Source organism: Ailuropoda melanoleuca, chromosome X, assembly GCF_002007445.2.
Source record: "Ailuropoda melanoleuca isolate Jingjing chromosome X, ASM200744v2, whole genome shotgun sequence".
NCBI lineage: Eukaryota > Metazoa > Chordata > Mammalia > Carnivora > Ursidae > Ailuropoda > Ailuropoda melanoleuca.
In genome coordinates, this window is record NC_048238.1 from 26793913 (window position 1) to 26819570 (window position 25658).

Here is a 25658-nt window from a genome sequence, read left to right on the forward strand (position 1 = left end):
AAATGTAATAAAACACCACGAGCTCAGAAAACATTTTCTTTGGCTACGCTAAGCTTGTGAAGAGTCTTCAAGACACATTTCTAATGCAATTGTTGGAAGGAGCTGCCCTATTTTTATTTTCAAGATCTTACAGCAAATCTTTCTAAATGATTAACCTATGTTGGTACTGGGAATGTCTCTTTGGAAAATGTTTCTTTCTATTTGTAATGACTTTTTTTCCCCCTCCTGGTTTTATCATAGGCCCTTAGGGCTGTAAGGCCCTTAGAGATTTTTGTTCAACCCTCTTGTTCTGCAAATGTGGGAGCGGGGATGCAAATGTTTAAAGACAGTGCCGAGGCACACATAACCTGAGCTTTCATATTTAGACATGGGAAGTGGAAGCTGCAGACTTTCCTTATGTGAGCAAATCCCCAACCTTCGTGGTTTTCAGCAAATGCTTTGGATCTCTGTGCAAAAATCCTTCCTGCTCATTGGCAAATATACTCTATTTACCCTACCTACACAACAGAAAATAAACGTGGAGTTTGAAGGGGCATACTTAGCTCCTACCCGTTTTTCTATTAATCTTTATTAATGAAGACAAGAGCTGAGGGGCTACTAGCTTTTAACAAGGCAAGTGTTGATCTTTAATAAACAGATAATGTCTACAATTTGTAAGGCTGAGGTAAACTGCAGAACTCCTAGGTGTGTCGGGATACAATGCTTGTCTTTAAGGAACTCTTCAGTGTCAGGGTGCTAAGAATTATAGGGCTGCTAAAGTAATTGTTAGTTCTCTAGACACAGATATTTCAAGTATGATTGGGTTGATGCCTAGTTTGAAATCCTTAATAAAACTTTACTCTGAAAGGCATGTATTCTTAAAGCAAAATGTGTTATACTGAATTCATTTTTCACTTTCACTCCCTTTATGAAACTAACGATGTCCTCCTGTATATCTTGGGTACCCTTGTGTAATAAGATATTTCTAAAGCATATAGAAAGAGAAGGCAAGAATGTGGAAGTAATAAGGAATCATAGACATAAAACGGCAGTTTTGAGGGCTTTAAATAAAGAGAGAGAATTAAACTCAAAGAGAAGTAAACATTTTTTTTTTTTTGTCCAGCTAGGCCATGAACTCCAACTTTCAAACATAATTAACATTCCAAGAGTAAGAAAAAGAGGCCAGAAATAGTCAATGTCTAAGTTGCATTTTTTCTTCCTCAAAAGTAGAAAGACCATGCCTCCTCTTGCTCTTAATTATTCTCCATCATAGAAAACCCCCTAAGCTATTCTAACTTCTAATACCAATTACTCTCTAAGAGTTTTATTGCTGTTGACTATATCATGTTGGTATTCTTGCCTCTCAAATTAGCATTCAGAATTCCATAAAAGTGAGTATTGGCATATAACATTTACAAGTTTTTCTCCCAAGTATAAAAACCTCACAGAATGTGAATTTTGCTAAATTATGTTCACAGCATATGTACTTCTCATGGCTAATAGTATATACAATAATCTGGAAAATATAATCTGGTGACAGATTGAACTGAAATCTGCATACATATTTCATATGGAAAAAATTCACTAGACTGCTTCTCAAATTATTAATATTTTCAAAATCAAAATGTAAGGTTGTAGAAATGGAACATTTTAGAATGAGAAACACTTTCTTTGATCACAATTCTGATGTTGGATAATGTCATCAATAACTCTGTGTGTGTGTGTGTGAATGTGCACGTGCATGTGTGTGTGCAGGCAAGTAAAAATTTTTTACTTTATTTGTCTCCCACCTAAAACAGTGTTTTGTTTTGTTCGGTGGGACTCAACTCTCACTGAGTATTTACTTCTCCTTATACCTCTTGGGCACAACGCAATGTGATAATGCATATGGAACAGATGGCATATACTTTCCTTGAACGAAATTATGAGATGGTACTATACGATTTCAATTAAAACATTCTTTTCTCTCCAAGATATCTTATTTACTTTTTCTTACACCATATCTTTGAACTTAATCGGTGCCATTTAAATATCAGGAAATCAATGTAGAAAGTTTCAATAATTTGCCTAAGGTCATAAAGAGTAACTGCAGAATTAAAAATAACAGGTTGGTAGAATTGCTAGGGAAATTGAAGAGACCACCCGTGTCTCTGGTTAAATCTCCTCATTTCAGTGAGGGAGAATACTGAAGTCTGAAGCAGTTAAGTGATGTGCTCGAGATCGTATGCTAGGCTGTTAGTAACAGAGCCAGACGAGAAAGCAGGTCACCCAAATGCCAGTCCAGGACTCCTTCTGCTCTACCTCACTGACTCATTTAGAGCTTGGACAGATTAGCCAGACAGAAAATCAATAAGGAAACAGTGGCTTTGAATGACACGTTAGACCAGATGGCCTTAGCAGATACCTACAGAACATTCTACCCCAAAACAGCAGAATACACATTCTTTTCAAGTGTACATGGAATACTCTCCAGGATAGATCATGTGATAACCCACAAAACAAGTTTCAAAACATTCCAGAAGACTAAATCATATCAAACATCTTTTCCGACCACAACAGGATGAAACTAGAAACCAATCACAAGAAAACTAATGCAAGAAACACAAACACGTACAGGCTAAACAACGTGCTACGAAACAACAAAGAGATCCATGAAACAGTCAAAGAGGAAGCCAAGAAATACCTGACCTTTGGGATGCAGCGAAAGCAGTTCTAAGAGGGAAGTTTATAGAGATACAGGCCTGCCTCAAGAAGCATGAACAATCTCAAATAACAATTTAATCTCATACTTACAGGAAGTAGAAGAAGGGCAAAGGCGAAAGTTAGCGGAAGGTAGGAAATAATAAAGACCAGAGCAGAAACAAATGAAATAAGAGACTTAAAAACAATAGGAAGAATCAATGAGACTAAGAGCTGGCTTTTTGAAAGGATAAACAAAATAGATAAGCTTTGAGTCAGACTCAAAGGATGACTCACTACTTACCTGGCAGGAGAGATACCATGACCACAAAAAAAGAAGGAGGACTTGAATAAAATCAGAAATGAAAGACGAGTTACTATGGACATCGCAGAAATACAAAGGATTGATTATAAAAGATTACTACACAAATGATATGCCAACAAATGGGACAATCTAGAAGAAACGAATGAATTCCTAAGAACATATAGCGCTCCGAGACTGAATCAAGAAGAAATAGAAAATGTGAACAGACTGATTCCTAGCAACGAAATTGAAATTGGTCATCAAAAAACTCCCAAGAGACAAAAGTCCAGGACGAGATGGCTGCACAGGTGAATCCTACCAAATATTTAAAGAAGGGTTAATACCTGTCCTTCTCAAAGTATTCCCCTCAAATAGAGTTTGCAGGGTTTTTATTGATCTGATTTAGCTGGAGGCAGCAAGCACAGCCTATGAAACAACGCATGGATACTTACAGGAATGTGCCATCAAGGGTAAATGAGACTAGCACAGGGGAGACCTCGTAGTGAAGGAACAGTCAGAGAGGGAGATACTCAGTGTGGGATTTGGATGAAAAAGTGGAGGATGAGAGGAGGGATGGTGTCCCAAGTGTGGGGATCAGCAAACGCACATACTCATACATGCGAGTGAGAAAACCGGTGGAGAGCAGCAATGGGGTGAAAAGGCAGAATTTCCTTGGCTCAGAGAATCCCTGCCAGGGAATCATTAGATCGCTGCTCAGCGTGGATGAAACCGGGAGGCAGAGGAAGAACAGGAAAAAGAAGGGATTATCAGGGTCTTATCAGGTAGAGAGTGGAGGGGCCACTAGATTCTGATGACTACACATAAATTTCACAAGAGCAATTATTTTTCTCTTGCCTGTTTCATTCAGTTTTATCCCCAGTGCCTAGAAGAGTGACTAGTACATAGTAAAGACTCGGTAAATATTTGTGGAATGAAAGAAAGAAACAAATGAAAGAGTAAAATATGGGCACCGACAAAACTGAAGTTCTTGAGCAAGGGAATAATGTGCTCAAAATGTCCGAGGAAGAATATTTTTGTAAATATGTTACAGATGATATCGATGCATAAAGAACAGAGACAAATCTATCAATATAAAATGACATGATGGAGACTTATGTAAGACTCATAATCACAGGCAGAGAAAAGACATAGAGCAGAAGGAGAATAAATGGAGGGAAAGGGACATAATATGGACTTGGAACTGGAAGCACAAGGATACCTCTTATGAGCCAATGGAACGCAAAGGAATACTTCAAAATCATTTGGATTCCAAACAGGTGACGGGGATGAAGGACGGCACTTGTCGTGATGAGCGCTGGGTGATGGATGGAAGCATTGAATCACTAAATGCTACACCTGAAACTAAATTTACACTGTCGGTTAACTACCTGGAATTTCAATAAAAACTTAAAAAAATGGACACCTGTGTAATTAAGTACTGATGTTTCTATACTTTGAAATAGAAAAATGGCTTCAGAATCCCTTCTAAGATGACGGACCAACTGGCATCTTTTGCAGGATGATGTGTTACAGCTTGGGCAAACACAGGACTGTTTCTCTGGGCTATCTTTGAAACTAGTTTTTAGTCCTGGTGACTTTTCACTGTAAAATTATGCTGATGGAGGAAGTGACTAGATTCACAAAGCCAGCTTCTAAGTGTCATGAATGGTTCTGTGTCTAACTCTTCCAGGGTCCGGCTATCCTGCCTCATCACCATCCCAAATTGCTGCCTGCACTGGGCTGCTTTCAGCTGAACCCTGCCATTCAATCCGGACTGACGGATACCGTTATTTCGACGACGTGTCAGGAAAGAGTCTGAAGCATTCTGATGTGAAGAATTATTTCTTTGTGTTTTTGTAAGTGAGTGCTTATAACACAAAGCGTACTATGAGAGAGGTCTCCTTAGAAGCTGAAACCGTCAATCAGAATATTTAAATTCCAGAATTCACAGCACCTTAGATAAGCCAAGGTAACGGTGTTCTACTTGATTAATGACAGCAAGAATTAAACTGCAGGGGCTGGCATATGGGAAATTGCTGAGAACGGAGAGCCCATATTTTGGCTGACACGCTGTTTGCCGCTTTTGATTCCCCTTTCATTTCATCAAGTTCACATGAAGGAGAGGAAAGGCACTGAGTGATGTGCAGAACAGTTAGAGCACCTTTCTTTTCCTTCCCTGCAAAAAAGAATAACTCTTCTCTTTCACTTTTTCTGCCAGTATCTTTCTCATTTCACATGTCTCATTCCTTTTTAACAACAGAGGTGATAAAAGTGGCCGTTGTCATCATGCACACTGACCTCTCTTCGAGTTCAAGCCATGGGAAGCAAGTGGAATCTCACTGCCTTTGAAAATGCCACTGCCCATTGTTGTCCCCAAAGCACCCTCAACACATCGATACAAATGTCATGAACCAAACAGGAAGATAAAAATGAGTGTCTTGGAAGCTGAGGTGCAAACTTGGTGGTGGGGCGGGGGGGGGTGGTCTTTATAGGTAAAAAAAGAATCCTGTCCTACTCCTAGAAGTATCTGTTTCTCTTTTTCATCCTTTCACTTAGTATGTATTTATGTGTCAAAGTCAGGTGAATCTTACCTTTTCCTTTCTGCTTTCTACTCTACAGGATAATATGATGGTTAAAAGCTCCGACCCTGGAGTCGGACTCCCTGTATTCAATATTGGATGTGCCACTTACTAAATGACCTCAGGAGAATTATTTAGCCCCCCTGTACCTCACTTTCTTTAAATATAAAGATAGAAGAATAACAGAGCCTATCGTGTTGGGCTGCTGAGAGCATTAAATGGGTCAAGAAATATAAAGGGCCTAGGGCACGTAACGATCTGTGATGCGCCGTGCGTTAGTTGCTATCATTCTTATTACTTCACATTGAGTACAGGTTTTTATGAGAGTGCTTTTGAATTATGAAATTTCAGTGATATTTTCCCTCGTTATTGAAGTAAATCTGCTGTATGTCAAAAGTCTGGCCAATTTAGAAGAACTGTAAAGAAGAAAAAGAAATCTCCATTCTGCAATCTTACGACCTAAAGGTTGTACCTCTTCCCAGGGTTTCGCACGCCCCCTCACAACCACCGTGATGCCCATTTGCCCTCCACTCCGACCCCTCTTCCAGACACAGAAGAGAGCACGACACATTTTTATAAAGACACGTGAATTAGGACAAGCAACTGATTAGACAGCAGGAGACCCGACTTCCACTCCCCGTACTTCCCATGTCATTTATGTGACTCTGGGCATTTCACTGGACTATTCCTGCTCTTTGCCCCTTCGCCGAACCATCTGGCAAGGGGTATAGCAAGAGCTTCACTCTGCGCTCCTTACAACAATGCTGAGCTGCATCCGCTAGCTTCTCAGGAGAAAGGCGATACAAAGAAAGGGGCAACTATACAAGAGAGGAGAGCAGAGAACAACTAAAGGTTAGTCTCCAGAGGACGCCGTGACAAAATCTGAGAGGGAGCTGAAGACCAGAAGTTGCTGTAATCTCTACCTAGCTGCAGGAGCTACAGAGAGGTCACATCGAGAGAGTGTTAGGGTATGTAAGGAATGTCCTCTGTTACGCATTTAGAGTAATGCCAAAGAAAGAATTCCATGATAAACATACGTTAATTTTACCACTTTTTATATAATCCTGTGGTAAGCCAAGAGAGAACTCCATCAAATTAGGATAGCTGTGTTCCTCATTTAAATTCTCTCTAATGTCTTCATATGCATCTCTCCCATGGTTCCAAAACATCTCCATTTTAATCTAATCTGAACCCTCAAGTATCATCTCCATACCAAGCAAATGAATGATTCATTTATTCAAAATAAAATGAATCATTTTGAAATTGGGTGATTTACATAAACATATGAGATATTAGCCGCTTGAGCTAGGAAAGGGAAGGAAATCTTCCCGTTTTAATTCATTTCTGGCTTTTTTTGCCCCCAATCTTTTCCTACCTAATGTTGAGAGACTTTTTCCGAAGCTCGCTCCACTTGAAGTTCATGTTGTCCAAACGTCTTTGCAACAGGGCTGCATCCTCAGAACCTTCCAGGGATCTCAGGACTTTCTGGCCATTTTCATCCAGGTTGTGATAGATATCTGTGTGGGCTTCGATTTCTCCTTGGAGGTCCTATGAGACAGCAGGAAGAAGAACACGGGCGGAATTACCAAACAAGAGAGACTGGCTAAACGTTAATCTGGAGAACTGTAAAAAATAAGCTGCTCGTTCGAAAGACATTTCAGTTGGGCCAACTAGCAAGAATATGCACCTCCAGCTCACTCTTCCTGGTGCATCATCTCGTCGTGTGATTATGTAGATTGGCAGTGGGCACCTTATTAGGTCTAATAAATTTGTTCCTTGACAACATGAATTGGAACATGATGCATCTGCGACTTTACGAATTTTGTAAGTTACATCGACCCATCCACAGATGAAAGACGATGTTTACTGGAAGTGATATGAAATGCAATTCCATGATGAAGAGCACCCCAGGGCCAATCATTTCATCACACTACGGGTTAAGTCATATTTTCCATGCACCGAAGTAAGCTGTAGAGTTGACTCGGACCATAAAAGCAACGGAGAGACTAATCAACAAGGTTGTGCTTGGTCCGCAGCTCCAGCACATTAATGGGAATCTATCACAGGAGAGCCTCTGCTTGATAATACACATTAAGTTCACCTTGGCATTATAGCATCACACATTTATTACAGCATCATACATTTATTAGTAAGATTTCGCCTTTAAAATACCGTCGTATTTTTAGGCTTCACAGGTAGAAAGTCCATTGCACCTTGATAAGAGTTATGATAAGAGATGACACATTCCACCTCATTTGTATATACACAGATCAAGAAAATTATCACAGTAGAAGAATCTGACCTTGACATGGTATGTCTTCCTGTGTAACATTTTCAGCTTGAACCGGGGACTACAGCACTGATCCTGCTGCATAGCTATCCTGAGAAAAACCAGCGACTGAAAGAGCCCTGCTTTAAACGCCGACTTCGCTTACATTCTGTTGACAGAATGAATTTCAGAGCACAGGCCTCACCAGTCAATAATAATCAACAGCCACTTTGTACTCCTCACCAAACGGTGGCCAGGCCCGTGGGTGTGGGAGGGACCTCAAAGAGAGGAGGCCTGGAATATGCAACTGACAGTTTATATTAAACAGCCAACTTTTCTTATCACTTTGCCATTATAAGCCAGAGACATTATAAATTCATTTTATATATGTGTTTCCCTCCTTGTTCCCAACAGAACAGTCAAAGCCAAAGGAACATTCCTTAGAGAGCTGCCGGGGACCAGCATTCCTTTCTGCCTACACAATGAATGGAGGCTTTGTACATTATCTGCCTTGCTTTTAGAGATTTGTATGCTTCTGTTCAACAAGTTGAAAAATTCATTCTGAAGCTCTGAACAATTGGATTGATCTGTGTAACTAGGACCTTTTTTTTTCCCCCTGCTCCCTCTTTCTAAAATGGAATGAAATCACTTTTCTGAGGTAAGGGGGCAGTGGCAGCGGTAACACGTTAGCAATTCTGAAGAACTGGCCTGCGCTTTCAGTCACCGACTCTTAGACTCGGAATGTTGCACAAGTCAGGTGGATGGACGATGAATGGCTCCCGTCACTCTTTTTGGCAGCCAAAGTATCATGGATGGACCCTAAAAGAGAATTCAGTCCCATTCTCTGCGATGGGAAGTCACGAGGGGGAATACGGATGGAAGGACATCCGATGTTGAAAGAAGGGAAATACTCCAACAGACCAAGCAGCCTCTCTCTCTATCCCGTCACAAACAGTCTCCTTCTGGAAGGAAATAGCCCGATTTTGAAACTAGCTCATGTGGTGGAGAACTGGTTTTGGGCTTCTTGCAGAACAGAGCCTGATCAAACAAACAGATGTCTCCTCCATGTGTGTGTACCCTCACGGCAAAACCCACCCTCCTGAATCTGCCACTTCCTTAGGAAAAGAGAAAAGTGAGGTTAATTCATCTAGATAAATCAGGACTCCAAACCAAACAGATCCAAGTTATCCACATAATTCCCCCACTTTTCCCTTTTTACTTTACTCTTCTTCTCGTTGTATTTGATTGAAAACTTTGCCTCAGAGGACACACTTAGGGGATTGAAACCAAACCTTTAGTTGTTGAAGAAAATAAGATACATTCTGACTTATACAATCAGCTGTCTTCCTTAACATGCATATAAATGAGAGTTCACGTGAATTTTCATATCCTGCATTGAGCCTGAGACCCGGGCTCAATCAGCGGTTCCTCAAGATCCTGTATATCATGACGTCAACACCTTCTTGAAAAAATGAGGTGTCTTCCCAAGCATAAATACAAAGTTGACTCATTAATTCGCTAATTTTTATCTCTGCCATTTCCATTACGCCACATAGAAACATCTTTGTTGTATTATCAACAAAGAAATAAACGTAAAATTGATAAACCAGTATTTTTTGAGGACTATTTGTCTAGTCTCAGCACTGCGGGAAAATGAGAGGTATGCAAGAGACAGCTCTGTCTTTATGTTTCCTAAAACCTAGTGTGTGCTTTTTATTTAATTTATTCATATTGCCAATTAAACACTGATGAGAATTTCCTGCCACACCTCATAGATGTCTGGATAAAAACTCTCCCTCCCCTTGGAAGTCCAGAGGGGCTGAAGTCAAGTCTTGGCATTGACAGTCAGCTACTCTTTCTCTGGGTCGTGGTGGGTGAGAGCAACAACACATGACACACAAATGGTAAAAGATACAAAACACAAATGTACCTCTTTATTCTTCCTCCTGGTCCCGTGAACTACATGCCTTCTCTGTTTTTCATATGAGAGCACTGAAGGGGAGAGATGTTTCACTGATTTGCCTAAAGTCACCTATCCTGGAAGTATTAGAATTCGAGTTCTTTTGACTCTAGAAGATCTTGGGCTGTTCCCACTGCCCCATTTGCTGTTCCCACTGGCTGTAAGAGACAGTAGTTGCTGAAGCTGAACAAGGCTACTGCTGAGAAGAGGGGAAAACAACTGGTGAGGGAAAAGCACCTGGAAAGTCGGCATTACTGATTTTGATCAGAAATTGACCTACATGGATTGATTTATTCTGAATGAAAAGTGGAATCCTGACTACCGTTTCCACTTCTTATTTGACAGTTGGGCATCCGGGACCATTTGTGAGCCAAAACCAGAAGTGTTTGAGGTCTCCTTACTATAGAGTATCTTTGCTGCCAGAACAGAAAATTTCCCTTCAGCAATGTGTTCCTTTGTCTACGAGAACCACGGAAACATGACACTAAGTAGTGACTTGACACGTCAGTATCAATGTAGCTCACCCATGTTCTTTGGGGATGGCAGGCTGGTAGGGAACCTGTCAGGTTATGGGACTCAGGGAGCCTGCCCTAAGATGGAGGTGAGTATCAGTGAGGAATGCAAGGCTTTTTTTTTTTTTTTTTTTGGAGGCTGCTATGCTGTAGTGGAGATTTCTCAATACAAGTGGGCAGCATGAGTCCTAGATGGGAGGAGACATTGACAGGACATGTAGGAAGGGACACACTCACACCTGCATAAAACTACCATGATGGCGTTTAGCTTAAGATGAACCTTTGACTCAGGGGCCATAGAAAAGCAGGAATTGGGGGTAAAGAGAATTCTCAGAGGATAGCCCACCTGGACAAAAAGGAACCTTTGCAGGCATTTTTAAGTAGCTTTATTTTACTTCTGACTTAACTAGAAAAGATCCCAAAGCCAGAGTTGCCACATCCAAGGCAGGCTATCTAATTTTTCTCTTCTTTTTGTGATCATATTCTTTAAAAAGGACAATAACGGGGGCACCTGGGTGGCTCAGTTGGTGAAGTGTCTACCTTTGGCTCGGGTCATGATCCCAGACTCCTGGGATGGAGCCGTACTCAGCAGGAAGCCTGCGTCTCCCTCTCCCACTCCTCCTGCTTGTGTTCCCTCTCCCTCCCTCTCACTCTCTCTCTCTCTGTCAAATAAATAAATAAAATCTTAAAAAAATAAAAAGAACAATAGCAAATGAGCAGGGGAAAAAAGGTATTTGTTTTATAACCACAAAAACAAGTGCAGTGGCAGCGACAACATGTATAAGACGACTTCCTCTATACCAGACGTCGGCCAGAACACTGGATGTACGTGAGCTCGGTGAGGCCTCTCAGTAACCTTCTGGGGCAGGCATGATTAGTATTTGCATTTTACATGGAAGAGAATGAGATTTCAGAGATGTATAAGTAAAAATGCCCAAGGTCACACAGCTAATAAACCACGTGGCCAGATTTTAAACCCCAGCTGTTGGAACTCCAGGGACTGTTGCTCTTAACTGCTAGGCTATGTCACCTCTGAGATTTTTTTTTCCTATTGATTTAAAAATTTTCCCAATAGGGGCGCCTGGGTGGCTCAGATGGTTAAGCGTCTGCCTTCGGCTCAGGTCATGATCTCTGGGTCCTGGGATCAAGCCCTGTGTCAGGCTCCCTGCTCAGTGGGGAGCCTTTTTCTCCCTCTCCCTCTGCCTCTCTCCCTGCTCATGCTGTTTCTCTCTCTCTCTGTATCTCTCTGTCTCAAATGAATAAATAAAATCTTTAAAAAAAATAAAAATTTTCCCAATTAATTTTTCCTGTTAATCCTAGTCCTGCCTCAGTTTCAGCAAGTCTAGTACTGCCATCAGACAATGCAGAGTAATGGTTTCTGTACCCCGAGCATCTCTGTATGGTCTTAATAACATGGAGACTGTTAAACAGATCTGAAGCAGTGGACAGAGACATATTCAATACAACAAGAGAGAACATAAAGTAATTGAGAAAATGGGTGCCACTAAAAAACATAATTTGTTGACCCACACCCTGCCAAAGAACCATAGAGCCTTCAGTTCTGTGCACTTACAGAGCAAATCTCCAAGGTGACATCAAAAAGTTCAGCAGTCAGGCAAGTGGTATGTTCACAGTGCAGCAGTTTTAGAAGTAGGGAGAATCCCGTTCCCTGGAGAGCTTTTCCAAATCTCAGACCCCCTTCTTGTCTGAGAGTGTAGCCTCCTCCTGTCCTAAGTGCCCTTTCTCAGCCTCCAGGGAAAAGCAATGGTGAAGTGCCGTTAAGGAGACATGGTTTGAGTCTGTCCCTTCTCTTTCCCTTATTAGCTGCATAAGTTTGAAAACTTTAATCTTTTTGGCTTCGCTAAATATTAAATAGTAATACCTCCCTGCTGGGTTGTTGTGAATATTACATGGAATAATTTTTGTAAAATACTTTGAACAGTGTCCAGAACACAACAGGCCTTTAATAAGTAATAGCTAATATAAGGGTTGCTCTTCTAAGAGAATCAGGGTGGAAATGAAGTGATAGACTTCATGAACTCACGCGACTTGGTTTGAGTCTTGAAGAATGGCTAAGACTGAGAGAGGGAGAGGGAAGAGGGCATTCCCACTGGGAAGAAGAGCGTTAGAATGGCAGAAGATGGGAGTGAGTTTGCTTTATGAGCAGGAACAATGAACAGCATGGCCTGATTGGAACACATGATGTGTGTTAGGAAGCAATAGATGGAATGTAGTCGAGGTCCTTCAACTAAGCGGGATGAAGACCTTCTTCCAGGAAGCCACTGAGAATAAAAGTTCACAAGAAAAAGTAGGAGAAACACAAGATCATGGAATATTACATTTGTACTATCTCATTCAACAAGTAGAATGATCCACGGGTCCCTAAGTAATAAGACAACTGGAGAAGAATATGAAAAGTTATAAAAGTTTTACTAGAAGCAAAATACAGGAGAGAGAAGTCAAGAGTCAGTTAGGGTGACACCCTTCTTTTTATTCTCCAAACAAATGGTTATGACAATATTCAAAAACACCCTGGGTAACACTATCCAAATATTTTCTTTCCTATGTACATGGAATTATTTGTCTCTAAAAAAGAACTCAACAAATGATGACCTCCCTATCTTGAACATGACCAAGAAGTCATCAAGAAAACGGACAAAAAGATGCAGGAAGAACAAACATAAGTGACCACCACATCTCCCTGTAAAATTCATTACAGACACACAATCTCTAATCTTTTCTGAAAGCAATTAGTAGGCGAATAATGATAAGGCCATTAGTTCCTCTTTACTGATAACTTTTACCTAATTCAAATACACTTGATAGGGAAAAAAAAAAGAGCGGTGATCTGATTTCCAAGAACTTAAAATACGTCAGAAACAGAAGATCCAAACAGGAGAGAAGGCATCTGTGAGCTACCTCCTGCTACATTGCACGTGGCCAGGAGTGACACCTGACAGAACCAGCAAGGTGTAGAAGGAGCTGCGGGACACATGGGTGACCCGGGTTACACAGTGCGGCCACTTATAGCCTTACATACTAGCCATTGAAGGCATCACCTAGCTTGCATGTGAAGCAAACTCGTTTTCATAATGAAGACCCTAAATTCAGCAGAAAAAGCAGGTTTATGTTCAGTACACTCTATTTAAGAAAGAAGCAGTATATATAAAACTCTTTAAATGAATTTATCCAACATAGTTATCCTGAAAAGGTGTTGATGCTTTAAAGAAATTCAACAAACAAAAATACACATACAAAAGTAAAACTCCCTTAGCTTTGCGATCCAAAATGACTTGCGAAACAGGCGCTCGAAATACTTGAGATTGGGGAACACACACACACACACGCGCACACACACCCCACCCATATTCCATTATGAGAACAGAAATTGAGAGTAGATCTTTAGAAACGTTTACAGCAATCTAAAAATAAAAAGCATGGGGTTGCAATTTGTGTCTGGTTTTTGTAGGTTTTTAAAGTAATTCATTTTTATTGCATGTTACAAAAGTATCAGTCTGGTACGACTGGACATTAAAACTAGCAAAACAAAACAGAATTATCCCTCCTAATGGATTTTTTGAGAAGCACCCATATAAAGGAATTGGACCTACAATCTTGGCCTTATAAGGACTGTAATCTAACCACCAGAGGTTCCTAACTCAGGCAGGAAATGCAGCTGGGTCCAGACTCACAGAGGGTGTGACTGTTTCCCCCTATTCTATATGCGGCCGTTGCAATCCTTTTAAAGCCGCAGAGTTGTCATCCCAAGAGAAACAAGAGTTCATGTGAGGGCTGCCGTTTGGCTTGGAACCTGTTTGCTCTAGGTAGATGAGGAGTGTGTTTTTGGGTCCACTGCGTCGCAGTGCATCTTACAACGAGCGGCTATGGACTTAGGAGTCCAAGGGCTGTGCTTTAAACATGGCTGTTATTAAGGTCCTCAGAGACTATTATCCTGCAGGGTTTGTTGTCTTTGCTTTCCTATCTCATTCGAAAATTCTCACACTTATGCACTAGAACAGTGGAGAGAAGGGATATGCTCTCCTGCCTCAGTACGTCCCCAGGTACAAGCCTTTATTTCAAAATCTAATCTTTAAAAATGCCTGGCCTAGGGTGGGTTACCCTGGAGGAAACCGAGCAAAATCCCATCCGCCAGACCGCCTTAAGCAATTCCAAACACGGGTAACCTGTGATGCTTTCTCTCCTTGTCTGACCCTCTGGTTTGACTCTAGCCTTAAAATTACTTTTTAAAATTGAAGAGTTCACTTCGGATGTACTAGGTTGGAAGTAAGATGGGAAGTGTCTTTGCTCTTCTGAGTCACGTTTTTCCTAGTTTTGTTTCATTCTGCCACAGTGCAAAAGTGTGCTGCGTATTGACCCACCACACAAACATGCATTTAAGTGCCTATCCTACTTCCAAGACTTCGCTACAAGCTACGGGAACACATACAATGTAAGAAAGATGTAGTCCCTGCCCTAAAGTTCTTTCCTTCCTGCCTTCCTTCCTTCCTTCCTTCCTTCCTTCCTTCCTTCCTTCTTCCCTCCTCCCTCCTTCCTTCCTTTTCCTTCCTCCCACTAATATTTCGCATATCAGCATCTAGGCCCACAGGGGTGAAAAACAAACTTCTACCTTCTTGAGGTTCACAGCATAATAGGATGAACAAAAAGAGAAACAGCATAAACAGCAAAGAAATCCAGCTGTACCTATTATTTGATCCCCATCACCAAAGAGCACCCCCCACACCACATGTACACCATTCTTCTCACCACAGCAGACATGACATACTATCAAAGTATTTGAGAATGATTACCTTGGGGGGCAGTTTTCCGGGTAAATGGCAATGGCAGCAGGCAAAGAATGGAGGCAGGAAATTAGCCGACAGGCAGCCTTAGACATTCTTGAGCCAATAACGTGGTGGCTCCGAAACCAGGAAGGAAGGAGGAGGGATGCTACCATCACTGAGCTCATAAATGCTCATAAATGACACAAATAGCTGCATGTGTGACTCACTTTCATCCTTCCCTTGGTCTACCTTTGGAAGGTAGAATTAGGCAAAGCGATAACTGTTCAGAAAAGCATTTTAAAGGCAGAAATGTTACTTTAAGTTTCCTTTCCCCAGAAGACAAACATTATATATGCTGTGTTTTATTTATTTTTTAAAGATTTATTTTTATTTATTTGAGGAGGGGAGGGGCAGAGAGAGAATCTCAAGCAGACTCCCCACTGAGCACAGAGCCTCACGCGGGCCTCGATCCCATGACCCATGAGATCAGGACCTGAGCTGAAACCGAGCCACGGGCGCTCCACCGACTGAGCCACCCAGGTGCCCCTCTATAGATGCTGTGTTTTCAGCACACATATACACGCACTCACCCCTCGGTACCACGTAAATTACAATGACAAGGCAAAGGCACAGACACCAAAGCTGCACACAGACACAAAGACGCAGGAGACTCCCACCCCAAATACATCTAAGAAGGGCTCCTAAAGTATATGGGAATGGGTTTTAAAGAACACCCAGTCCTGAGAAAGGGTGGGTACAGTAACACAGCATGAGGTGTTTTAAAGAGCTAATGTGCCATGGACACAGTGGGGAGCTAATGTTGGTACCCATTTGGCTCAGCACTTAAGTTATAAAAAGGAATGACATGCCTTCACGATGTTGGTGGTGGAAGATAAAATAAGACCTTAGGCAGGCTGTTTTCTTTTTCACTAATATATCTAAAATTCATATAAAAACCTACACTGTGTTACAATATTTTTCCAGATATTGCTCTATGGCTTCATTGCTCATAATTGGGGTTGTATTTTCTCCCTGAGACATTTTTCGGAAGATCACTGCCAATGGTAATCCTGAAAGGCCTTCACACTTAAACTCGAGATGGCACATTTAAATCATAGAGACAGCCACACATGAAAAGTCTGCGATGTTGAAGGTACTTTTGGTTTTGTATTATGTTTTATGTGCAGGCTTCAGCCCGTTCAAAGATAACTATCCTTATCTGAGAAAGACCACATGGCCTTTCCGACACTGAAACATATTTATTATTGCAGAGCCATGATGAGGGGTGGGGAGTGGAGTGGAGGGATAAAATGGGGCAGGAAACTAATACTCACACTCCTTATAAATCCTCCTCATCAACTCTGTGAAGTAGGCCTTCTTATCCCCCAGCCGAGCAAGCTACAATTTGGAGAGATGGAAGGAACGTGTCCGAATCTCACGGCCGTTAGGTGGTAGAAGCAGGATGAGGGCACAGATCTGTCTGAATTGGTATTCTTTTGATTCCCCTTAATTCCTCCCCACTCTTCAAATACAAGGCAAGTATCTTCTGAGTTGGGCTACATGTAACACAACACAATAATTAATTCATTAAGGTACTTGTGTGATACTTAGTTTGTGTAATTTTCTGTGATGCTCTGAGAGGAATGGTCAGGCAACTGAATTAGATTCCAGTTAGGTATTTCCTTATTTATCCCTCCTCAGTCAACTCTGAACTCACACCCTTCATGATTTTCAATGGCTCTAAATGAACAGAACACATTCTTATTCTTAAAATAGTCAACTATCTTCCCATGGACTAATACACATCTGGTTATATTTATCTACACAATTTGTCTATATTATGTACAGAACTGAAAGTTAGAAAAGCTCCTATTTCCTGAATCTTTTTGTCACCGAGCTCCTTCTTTTCTCTCTAGAGAATCTGTGTAGTTCAAGACTGTATATTAGAAATAAGCAATTAGTTGATGTCAAGTCTCATCTTATCCCAACAGCAATATGTAAGAAGAAGGCAAGAACATATGGCAAAGTGCCATAATTATTTTTGATAATACACTAGAAATCATAACAGCCATGTAGCTAATTTTCTCTGGCTCGTTTTAATTATGAATGTTGTAAATGCAGAACAACTTTATTCCGTCCCCCACCCCTCCAAAGAAATCCCTCCTAATATCCCAACACAGCCACAAACAACCCAACACTAAGGCAATTGTTTGGAATAGGTTAATGACATAATAAATCTAAGATGATTTTATATTTTTTCATTTTAAATAGCAGGACAGTATCCTAATAATTCACAAACACACATTGGACACAACCATATTCATTTGTGGGTATTCATTCATCAAAAGCTTAGAGATATTACCTTTAAAATGAATTCTAGGTATCCATAAAGTGTGAATGTTAAAGAAGGTTCTAGTAACATGATGTTAACTAAAGTCCTACTGACATAATTAGGTCTGATTCACTGCTGTTCTTTGGTGAGTTAATTTCTGTCTACTACCAAGTAGAGCAAATTGCTTTTTCTGGAGAGTGTAATGGTTTTTTTTGTGCCCAGGGAGTTACTTTCCCCTGTTTAGCTTTTCTTCTCTCATGGAACAGGGTGGACGGTGACTGGGAAAAAATATACTCTCTTTTCCAATGTATAAGAAAAGGGAAGAAGAAGGTATATGCACATGGACATTACTGTAAAGATAGATAACACTGGCCTAGCTGCCAAAGGAAATCTCATAAATCAGTAAACTGCCAAAATAGCATCCGGCAAAATATCTAAGATGTTTCTTCATTCCTAGAACCTACTATGCTGAAGCCAAAAACTCACTCATGAGTCTTCTGTTGCATACCAACTAATCTTTTCCAAAGCATTCAGTTCAGTTGGGAACATCCTAGAGACCTGGACCAACTTGCTGAAACAGACGCAGGGCATCCTCGGCCTTTGGCCATGTGATGATACTTCTTTCATCTGAGAATAGGTACATCTGAAAAACTATCTCCAGGAGAGTAAGGTTTGGAAAAGCTTAGGTTTTTCCATGCCCATGAGATAAATTATATAAGTTTTAATAAAGGACTAGATCAGAGAAAAGGAGGTCTTGATAAATTATTTTACATCATAAGAATTTTTATGTGGGAGTTACACTGGAATATGTCACAAAACAGTGGAAACCTGCTTCACAGTGCCCTGAGTAAGGAAGGAGAAATGAGAGATGGATTTCGTCATTGTCACTGATCTGGAATGTACATCAAGAAGTCTGGTCACCCCAAGAAAGAGAAGTGGTAAACAGATTATGTCCATAGTGCTTTACTGTGGACAAATGTTCTTGGTCTACTCTTCTCAGATAGGGATGGAGGGACTGTTCAGTTGTCATGAATCCCTGCTGAAATTTCTGATGTAGTTGAGAGTTTAATAGAGAAAAACCTCAGCAGCAGGGGACTAAGAAACCAATGTGGATGATACCTAATTATTAATGTTATCTTGAGTAGAAAATAGAGGTGCTTGCTGAAAACCCTTCTGCCTGGTTCTGCTGGAGTTTTGTTCCTTTCTGACTTTCTGACTTTTTTCCTTTTGTGCAGTGGCAGCAAGATGGGGGTCTCACCAAAATCATGTTCGAAGGCAATCGTAAAACCACAAGAGATGTTTCTTATTTCAAGGACCCCAGAGTCTCCTGAAAAAGTCTTCAGTGATAATGTTATATGTTAATGTTAAAGCAGACACAGCCCAACGAGAACAGAGCAATTAGCCCTGTCACCAAGATTTGCAGATGCCATCACACCCATAATGTTAGGTGAGCAGGGTCTTGAGGGATGAGGAGGAGCTGACCAGGAGAGAAGTGAGAGGATGAAATTTGAGACACCGGGAAGGGCAAGAGTAAAGCTGAAGATGAGCTGAGGTGAGACAAGAGTACACGTCAGAACTGAGCAACTCTATATGGCCAGAGGGAAAGGTCCATGGGGGGGGGTGGGAGAGAGGGGTGTGTTTTCTCTGTGTCATCCACATGTACCTGTGAACATGAACTTTTGCATTGTGTATTGGTAACCTGTCCAATGCAGTGGTCCTCAAAGTTGAGTGAGCTTAAGAACCACATGGAGGGCTTATTAAAACACAGGCTACTGGGCCCAAACCCTGGAGTTCATGATTCTGTAGATCTGGCATAGAGATCAAGAATTTGCATTTATAACAAGTTTCCAAGTGATGTCGATACAGCTACTCCAGGACCGACCCTCTTTGAGAATGAACATCGGTCTTGCATAATGGGCCTTAACCTCCTGGCGGTCATGAATGCCTTTATGAAAATGATGGATCCTGTCCTGAGAAACCTGCAGAAATACTCATAACCACAAAATATAACCTCTAATTTCATGGGCTTCCAAGACCCACTGAGAGTAAATAGGGAGGCAGTAGCCTGCTGGCAGCTACCTCCACCTGCAAGAAATACAATGAATTAATGAAGACAACAGATCTTTCAACTACTGTTTTAACGGAAAATTCCCAGGAAGAAGAACACATTGAAAAAATGTGACTACAATACGATTTTGCTGACTTACGTATCTTGGAATTAGTCTCACTGATCCTAGGCACAAAGTGACTACATGGTGGGGGGGACCTGTCAGAGGACACCCTTGGGTGCTACAAAATGCCCATTACTCTAGCCACATTCAAGTAACCTGGCCCTTTTCCATTGAGACCCACCATCTTCTTGAGAAACAACCCATGAAAGGGGGAGGGAGAGTGACATGGAGGAAAAGGGTGCATTGAGCCAGGGGCCCATGGAAAGACACAGGTTGGTGCTCCAGGTTAAGTGTAGCTATGGTCCCAGGATGTTTGTTCAGTAGCTCAGGGGTATAGTTCAAGATCGAAGAAAGAGATGATCAATGATCAAGAATGTGCTTAAAAGGAAACTTCAAATCAGTCGTGCTGCACAGGTAGGAGACAATCTCTATTGTAGAGAAAAGAACACTTTGACTTTGCTTTTTCCCTATGAATCCTCCTCATGTGCTCTCCATAACCCAGCAGTCTAGATATTTTTAAATGACCTTGAGAAGAAAGCAGAGGTATTCTTTATTTCATGAAAAGAAAGCCATCTTTCGGGGCGCCTGGGTGGCTCATTTGTTAAGCATCTGCCTTCGGCTCAGGGCGTGATCCCGGTGTTCTGGGATCGAGCCCCGCATCAGGCTTCTCCACTGGGAGCCTGCTTCTTCCTCTCCCACTCCCCCTGCTTGTGTTCCCTCTCTTGCTGGCTGTCTCTCTCTCTGTCAAATAAATAAATAAAATCTTAAAAAAAAAAGAAAGCCATCTTTCATTTCAAGAACCTTGGGCCCACTCTGCATGCATGCATGGAGTCCAGAACATGAGGCAAATAGCGTAGGATTTAGTTCGGCCACTAGAAACTCAAGCGATGGCTTTGAGGTTGGGGAGAAAGAGTCCGGCCAAGATGGAATGGAGAATTCTTCCTCCGGCTTCTGGAAGAAGAGCTAGTACCACAGGCACAAGAACCCTGTAATAATCAGGAAGATACACCTCTGGGTCCATGGCAACGCTCTGTTACTGCATGGGTTAGGTATTGCCGAAAGCCAGGAAAACTCTGTCTGAGGATAATGTTTTAGCTGCTGATTCATCTCCCTCTGTCTTCGATTCTTCTCAGCAAACTTTTATTGGGTTTCATCATGGGCACATTTACAGAGCAATTTCCATAATGATAAAATCTCTTCAAATGAGATTTAGAATGTAATTAAAGGGCAGATCTGATGCGGTGGTGGCCATACATCATCGTGCCGTGGAGCACTCACTCAGCTAGCCTACGGCACAACCCTAATTTTGCTGTGGTTAAGATTACATGTCCTTGTTTCATGCTAATGGCTTGATTAGGAAAAAATAAAAGAAGATAAGACAGCCTCTCCATTGAGAGAGAAGCCCAGGAATATGAGTTAGAGTTCTGTACCCTCCTCTGTTCACTCTGTATCTTAAGACTTCATAGGTTGCAAGAAACTCCTCGAACGTGGAGGTGAATGCTGACAAGAGGACCAGTGAAAGCCGAGAGGATTTGATGGCCCCGAGAAGTGGATTTCCATAAATCCTATGGCCTCTTCTCCTGGTTTTAAGTACCATTGCTAGAAAAGGGGAAACTACATGTTATATATGGTTCCCTGAATGGATGAATGCCTGCTCCTGGAAAACTGCCTGGTGCCTGAGAAAGCAAGAAAATGTTCCTTGGGCAGGTCCATTTTTGAAACCTCAAGAGTAACTTGGCTGATTCTTCACTATAAAATCAATGTGACTTTAAGCTTTGCAATTTCCCAAATATCTGGCCTACGCAGATCCTTGCTCATAAGTATCTCCAATTACGGTATTTACCGAGTGATAGGAAATGATTTTGTTACTGGGCTACTGGTTTACACATGGAGAGCTAATCATATCATACAATTTTGAAATCACATTTTCTACCACTCAGGGCACATCAAGTCCTTTAAAAGACCAGATTTTAGATCTAAGATCATAATTAAATAATGGATTCTGAAGCATTTAGAAGAGGATTGGGGCCTTTTAAACACCATCTATTCATTATCTTCTCTTTTCAACATATCATGCGAGCTTCACAGGATGAAAAAGCCGTACAATGTCTGACTTACACAGAGCACTGAGAATTCCACTAATTTTTTTTCTGTTTCTCTCTTTGGACTAAATGAAATAATTCGTTTGGCACACCACTTTGTCTATGGAATCAAATTTATCCTTGTGATGTTGGGAGTTACAAAATAACTAATGGGTTTTAAAATACCATTAGATGTATGAAATTAAATTATAGTCAGTAAAAAAATAATTTGGGGGTCTTTAACTGATTGGATGATGACAAATTCTCATCCAATAGCTACCGTGCTTTCCAGAGCAATAACGTTTTGACAGGCAGAAGTAAGACACCAGGTTCAAGGAAAGTCCACTTTTAAAGAGAAAATGGACCTATTGTACCTCTGAAACGAACGAAATTTATGTCTCCTTTATTCCAAAGAAAATTCACAAGTTAATCTGCAAAACTCACCTCCCTTTTCAAAGATGGAATGCTACTTTTGGTTTGCCTTAACAGCAAACAATTCATTGAAAATTTGATTTCACTGTAACAATACCCTCTTTTAGCTAAATAACACTCGTCAACCCTTGGACAAAGTTTTCTGCCAAAGAATTCCCTACCTTCCCACTCGGCACCAGAGATAAAGAGGACTGAAGAGACTGCACCGTTCTCAGTAGGACTGCGTGGCTGCCCTCACTCAGCCAGACCTTCACTGCCTGATTTCATTGCCACGCAAAGTCCTACAGGAAAACGTGGAGAGCAGCTACCTCGATTACTGCTCCCAACATCCCACTGCTTCCAATTACTCCTGATTTTCTGTTACAATCAGTAGCCTTGAAACCTGAACTACCCAACTGTTTTAACTGCAGAAGAGAAAATCCTAGGGAAAATGGGGGAACAAAAAAGAGTTTCTGCATTTCTGAAGAGCGGCATTGTGCTGGCTTGATTGTTTTTCATCAGCCTTGACTTCTCTGAGAGGCAGTATTTCTTTTCAAGCTCCAGGCTGACATTTCTTCTCACTAAATAGTTAATTAGCATGGTGCAAATACAGTATTCTTCCTTTTGAAATAAGTAAAAGCAGTCCCCAATTTACAAAGAGTTCTGTAACCCAAAGTCATTTGCAAGTCAATGGTTCAGAACCCAAAACTCAAATTTCCACCGGTAGTCATATATATTTCAGGCCAGAAAATATACAACTATTTGATCTCTAATGTCGATGATCTCTGTCATTTTGATAGCATTACTTTGGGTTATGTGATTTGGGAGGCATGCATTTTGGGGGGTACAAAAGGAAGAGGAAGTATGGAAAGAAAATATTTCTCTTTGAATCCTGAGTCTGTCCAATGCAGAACAGTCAGCAAAGGAGATCTGAATGGGCACCTGCCCATCTCGCTCTACCTCCTGGTGCCCAGCCTCTTCTACCCACACTTTCCTCAAGTCCTCGTAAGCCTTCCTTCTCTCCCACCTGTTGAAAACCGTATTCTTCGAGCACAGTCTGGCCACTTGCACATCCTAGGACATTTGTGCATTTTAAAAAGAGGAAGCTGAGTTAAACCAAATGAATCACAGATGGGTAGGATTTCAGAGAGTATGAGAAAGCAAAGTGAAATATTCAGATGGTAGCAAAAGTATCTGGGGGCAGAAAGCTTTCAGCCATTCTTGCGAGGAACTCTACATTGGTTAATGCTATGGATTGGCTCACTGAAACCCCCACACCGCCAGACCAGCTGGAAATTAAAGACTGCATGTGACAGACTTCTATGCAGCTAGGGTTATGCAGAAGAATTAGGTTTCAATAAGTTAGGACTTTCAGATAAAATACGGGGTGCCCAGTTAAATTTGAATTTCAGATAAATGATGGATTTATTTTATTTTATTTTTTTAGCGAAGTATATTCCATGCATTGTTTCTGTTTGCTAAATCCAGCAACTTTACATCAAGTAGATGTGCTTGTGAGGGATTTGGATGGTGGAAGTAAGGTCCAGTCCATCTCCCCTCTCCTGCTGGCTACTTCTGCTGGCCAGCTTAGTCATAGAAACATGGGATTTCCCACATCATAGTTCCAAAGTCTATTCTCCAGCTTCCTGGTTGAAGGAAGGCAGTTGCTAATGGCAGCTACACAAGTGCTTAGCCTCTAGATTTCAACTTCCTGAATCCTAGTTCACAGTTACAGAGAACGTTCTTGAATTCATTGCTTGAGTGGTACCTCAGAAATGGTATGTATTCCCTAGTGAGTCCGTTCTATCTAGCTTTAGAATTCCACCCTGGCAGCCAAGTCTAAAATCTGTTCCTTCAGCCTTCCCTCAGACTGAGTATGCAGCTAACCCATTCTGTGATGATCATACCTACAGTGGTTTCTCTTGTCTGTGCTGAACTCTGACTGCTACCTTGACCTTCAGAGTTAGCTTCTCCATTTGTTCCTAGTACTAGGGGTAAGTTCCTTTAGTCACTTAAAAGTCTACACATAATGAAACTCTGGTCGTTCTCAACATGCCTCTCTGTCACAGCCATGAAATTTCCCATCAAAGAGGGTAGAAAGTGAGGAAGGCCCTGGGTTGATGTCTTGTGTTATTTCTAAAGGAAATACCTCCTACAATACTTGAGGTTGTGGCAACCCATTAAAATACCCAAACGTTACGTCTTCATCCTTTATAGAAATCTCATTATTATTTTCCTTATCTCTTTTGTTCTTCATATCTAGATGTCAAATTTTCACTGACAACACATTTGATGCCTAGGGAAAAGATCTGATTCAACAATTTCATAACATGATGTTCTATTAATTAAAACATGATACAATGACATTAAAGCTCCTCCCAAATAAATAAATAAAAGCCCAGCAGTGCATATCCCAAACCTGATTCATATATCAAGTCACGGGGAGGAATGAAGGGATCCTAAGGAAAGACAGTGTGCTTCCAGGCCTGGCTTGCACATGGGAGGTGAAGTCTGGAGAATACAGCTGACCCCTCTGCTTCAGCACCTGGCACACGCTGAGCACATAGTAGGCACTCAATAAATGGGGATACATTTCTCAGTTATCTAGCTTCAGTCACCCGGTCTGCATGTGTTTCATGCACAACTTTGTTTCCCTAAACTACCAAGTTCTCACATCAGGGCACACAGACAGGGTTTTCTACTCTTAGGTCCATGCAACTGGGGGGACTCTATAGTTTATTGTCCAAATGTGAAAACTTTTGCTAGTGTACAGGGGTGCTATTAATCATCACGTGAGAACAACAGACATAAACTGGGACCGTCCTGAGCAAATCGGGATGGGTAAACTTATAGCCATCCGTAAAGTGGGGAAAAAACTCCTGAATCCTTATGTTTTCTCAGTATTAGCCGAGGCAGCCTTTCTTCAGACTCATTCTCTCCAAGGAACAAAAGATCTGCGACACGCCGGTTCCTTCCCGCCCGCGGTTCACTGAGGGAGGTGAATAGATCATTGCACCTGTTCCTTACACTCAGGGAATGAGAAGCAGAGAAAAGCCAGAGGTTCACACCGCTGTGTGTGCACCCAGGGGCCTTCTCACCATGGGGAGTAAACACCTTCGGTTCTGTTTACTATGGGAGGAAAAATAAAAAGAGGGCCAATAACAAAATGCCCTTCAAAGAGAACAGTTTGTGAGCCTGTGTGCGGCAGAGATAAGAACTAGGACACTGTCAAGAGAAAGATCCTAGAATAGCTTCTTGAACGAAAGATATATTTTTTTCTTACAAAAAGGAATGTACGTGAGCATTACTCTAACATCTACTGTGTATCATCTGCCATATTTCTCTCAGCAAATGAAGATCAAAGCTTCTGCGCTTGTCATCAAGGCAGACTGGAAAGAATTTGCTTTCCTGAAATTTATTAAGTTCTCCTTTATGGAGAAGTAATTCGTCCCTTACGTATTTCATACCTGACATTTAATACCAAGTTTACATGTACAAAAATGACTTCATGGGGGCTCCCATGCCAATCAAAGACTTCTTCCAAGATATTTCTATTCATTCCCAAGGAGAACAGCAACATTAAAAAAAAAAGAAAACCCC

At 41.3% G+C, this 25658-nt stretch overlaps 1 protein-coding gene and 1 pseudogene across 9 annotated transcripts in view; one reads left to right on the plus strand and one right to left on the minus strand.

Moving 5' to 3' along the window:
- The window catches only part of DMD (dystrophin), a 2070581-nt gene that overhangs the window by 363710 nt on the left and 1681213 nt on the right, over positions 1 to 25658 (minus strand). For all 9 annotated transcript variants that reach the window (XM_034649821.1, XM_034649815.1, XM_034649816.1 and 6 more), the window contains one exon: positions 6917 to 7089. In XM_034649821.1, the coding sequence (XP_034505712.1) occupies positions 6917 to 7089 (173 nt within the window). The remainder of the gene's footprint in view (positions 1 to 6916; positions 7090 to 25658) is intronic.
- LOC117797479 overlaps positions 11059 to 25658 on the plus strand; it is a 104633-nt pseudogene continuing 90033 nt past the window's right edge.